At 52.7% G+C, this 2,997-nt stretch overlaps 1 protein-coding gene across 1 annotated transcript; it reads left to right on the forward strand.

The window, feature by feature from the left end:
* Positions 1-346: 346 nt before the first annotated feature.
* LOC135094417 (uncharacterized) lies at positions 347-1,855 on the forward strand. Its single transcript, XM_063994492.1, has one exon. It carries the CDS (start codon positions 347-349, stop codon positions 1,853-1,855), a length of 1,509 nt encoding a protein of 502 aa, XP_063850562.1.
* Positions 1,856-2,997: the final 1,142 nt, after the last annotated feature.

The raw sequence follows: 2,997 nt of genomic DNA on the forward strand, positions 1-2,997 counted from the left end.
CAAGAGCCATTCTGACAGCCCTCGCAAGGAAAGGAGCGGCAGGGAAGCTGTTGGCATGGGTAAAAGACTTTCTCATTGACCGACCTTTGAAAACGGCACACCCCAAGGAAGCATCCTCAGTCCACACCTGTTCAACACCCTAATGGAGGAGCTTGTGTCACGTCCACTCACTACAGGCTCCAAGATTCTGTGCTACGCCGATGACATTGCCATCATCACAACGGGGCCACTCCACCTCCAAAAAGCACAGAATGCCATCACCGCAGTCGCCAGAAGTGCAACTCCCTAGGACTAAAAATAAACTTCGAGAAGACAAAGGCCATGTACTTCAACGGCAGGAGACCCCATGCACCCCTTTAAGTACAGCCCCCATGAAATTGAGTGGACAACCCAACATCCTTACTTAGGAATATGGATGGATGAAAACCTAGAATTCAGACGGCACGTGAAGTCCATACAAGAAAGAACCAACACCAGGCTCAAAGCTATGAGAGCCATCACTGCAACAGAAGGCGGTGCCAACTTTAAAGTGCTAAGGCTACTCTACATCCAGGCCATAAGGTCCATTGTAGACTACGCAGCCCCACTTCTAGCTATCATATCACCATACAAGATGGAGGACCTCGAGAAACTCCAAAATGAAGCGCTCCGCATCATGTTGGGGGCACCTCGCTGGACGAAGCTTGTCAACATGAGAGCGGAGGCCGATCTACCACTACTTGCCCATCGTATCCATGCCATGAACACCTCACTCCTTGCCAAGACACTTTCCCAAACCAAATACACAACAGCCGCCAGAAAAGTTCATCAGAGTCTCGCCCACAATGAAGAACTCTTTACCAAGAAAACTTGGGCACAGAAAATGGCCCAGGGCATTAAGACGCTACAGATGCAAACACCATTAACCGCAAGAACAACAGATGCCCAGCACCCCGACTATCAACCACCTCCTCCATGGCAAGAGTCTGATTATAACTTTTCTGTTACCAAACTAACTGCCAGCAAAACATCTCTCAGCGCCGACGCCCTCGCAGCCCAAGCTCAACAAGCTCTTCACGCAGTGAATGACAGGAACATGGAGGTCTATTTCACAGACGGATCAGTGGACCCCAACACACACAGAGCAGCAGCAGCCTTCTTGCACCACACAGGAACAGGCATATTCCGCCTCCCCGACCACTCCTCCACGCTCCAAACTGAGCTAGCTGCCATCGGGAAGGCACTAGAAGATGCACGTCACAAACACAAAGACATCCTAATCCACACCGACTCGTTGGGCGCCATACAGTGCCTCCAGCAGACACACTCAGGAGACAACATACGCCTCATCACCACCATCCATGCCAACGCACAGGCCATCCGCAGAAGGAACAGGAAGATCACAATTAACTGGATCCCCAGCCACACAAATATCACAGGAAACGATTTAGCAGACACCGCAGCGAAAGATGGACTCCTACTCCCTACTGTGACGAGCCACGTAGTACCATCCCGAGCGCAAGTCAGCAGCACCGCCAAGAAAACCTGCAAGCAATTATGCACCCAAGCAGTAAGAAGTCAGATTGCTGAAGGGTCACCAAGTGCAACCTGGTATGGCACAGCAACTGCAAACACCGCACCACCTGCTGACACACTACCACGACGCACACGTACACGATTACACAGACTACGACTCGGCTACCACTGCCTAGCCGAGCTCAACGATACACTACCACTCACATGCGAACACTGCGACTACCCTCGTACACACCCCTACGACACTACATTGAAGACTGCCCAAGCACAGCTCCGTTCCTACACAGACACGCACACGACGCACCACACATACTGCAACAAACAGACACCAACAGACTGATACAGATAGTGAATGCCTTTCGGCCACCCAGGTAAAACAACACTCTTTTTATTCCGAACAGTCTCCTCCTACGCTGCGATGGGGTGTATCTGACACTCCGCTACACGCGAGTAAGTCAGACTCCCCCGAGCACAAAGGAAAGGAGGCTGGACACTTAACACTGGACAAGACACAGGGAAGACAGTATCCTCAAACCACAAGGGGTGTATCTGACACTCCGCTATAGGCGGGCAAGTCAGACTCCCCTAGTGGCATGGAGACTTGTCTCCCTACCTCCTACCAACGAAAGCCACCTGTGGGCCGCCTTTAGGCTAAAAGGCCCGCGCCACTCCACGGAGTGGCAATCTATCAGTCAGTCAGTCTGGCCTGTCATTAATGTTCGAGAGGGTAATAACGAAGAGACTTTGGAACCACCTGGAGAGTCAAGATCTATATCACCCTGGGCAATACGGATTCCGGAAAGGCAGAGGAACAACGCACGCCATCGCTGTGGCCACGGAAACCGTGGCGGTTCACCAGGCCGCGGGACATCGGTGCCATATAGTCCTCTGAGATGTCAGTAAAGCGTTCGACAACGTGTGGCATCTTGGGCTCAAGTACAAGATTCTACACCTCGGGCTGCCCAGCCCAGTCAAGCGCTTTCTGTGTGACTTCCTGGAGGACAGAACAGCAAGGATCCGTGTCGGCAGCCACGTGGGAGACCCCTTCCCTCTGGCTACCGGTGTCCCACAAGGCAGTGTCCTCCCCAACGTTGTACACTGTCTTCACCCAGGGTCGGCAGCAGGGGAAAATATCCTGTACGCAGATGACGACACCCAGACGTTCAGGAAGGATGCTCAATGACCGTACAGGAAGGGAGATCGCCAGAGTGAGCACGTTCGAGGAGACCTGGCATATAAGAACAAACCTGGCCAAGTTCACGGTGATTCCCATATCATCCAGGAATCCTCCACCTCTCATCGCGGAGGAAGGGCCAGTGGAATTCAAGGCACAAGGCTCTCTAGGCCTGCGACTCTCAGGACGAGCGTACACAAGCCATGCCACCACCAAGGTAGAGCAGGCAAGGTGCGCTCTAGCCTTCCTCTACCGCTTCCGTGACCTGGAACCAAAAACAAAACTTCACCTCATCAAAGCCTTGGTTC

This window comes from Scylla paramamosain, chromosome 45 (genome assembly GCF_035594125.1).
Source record: "Scylla paramamosain isolate STU-SP2022 chromosome 45, ASM3559412v1, whole genome shotgun sequence".
Classification (NCBI taxonomy): Eukaryota; Metazoa; Arthropoda; class Malacostraca; order Decapoda; family Portunidae; genus Scylla; species Scylla paramamosain.

Excerpts from the sequence above, each read along its gene's own strand:
- LOC135094417 (XM_063994492.1), top strand. The coding sequence starts at position 347 with ATGCACCCCTTTAAGTACAGCCCCCATGAAATTGAGTGGACAACCCAA.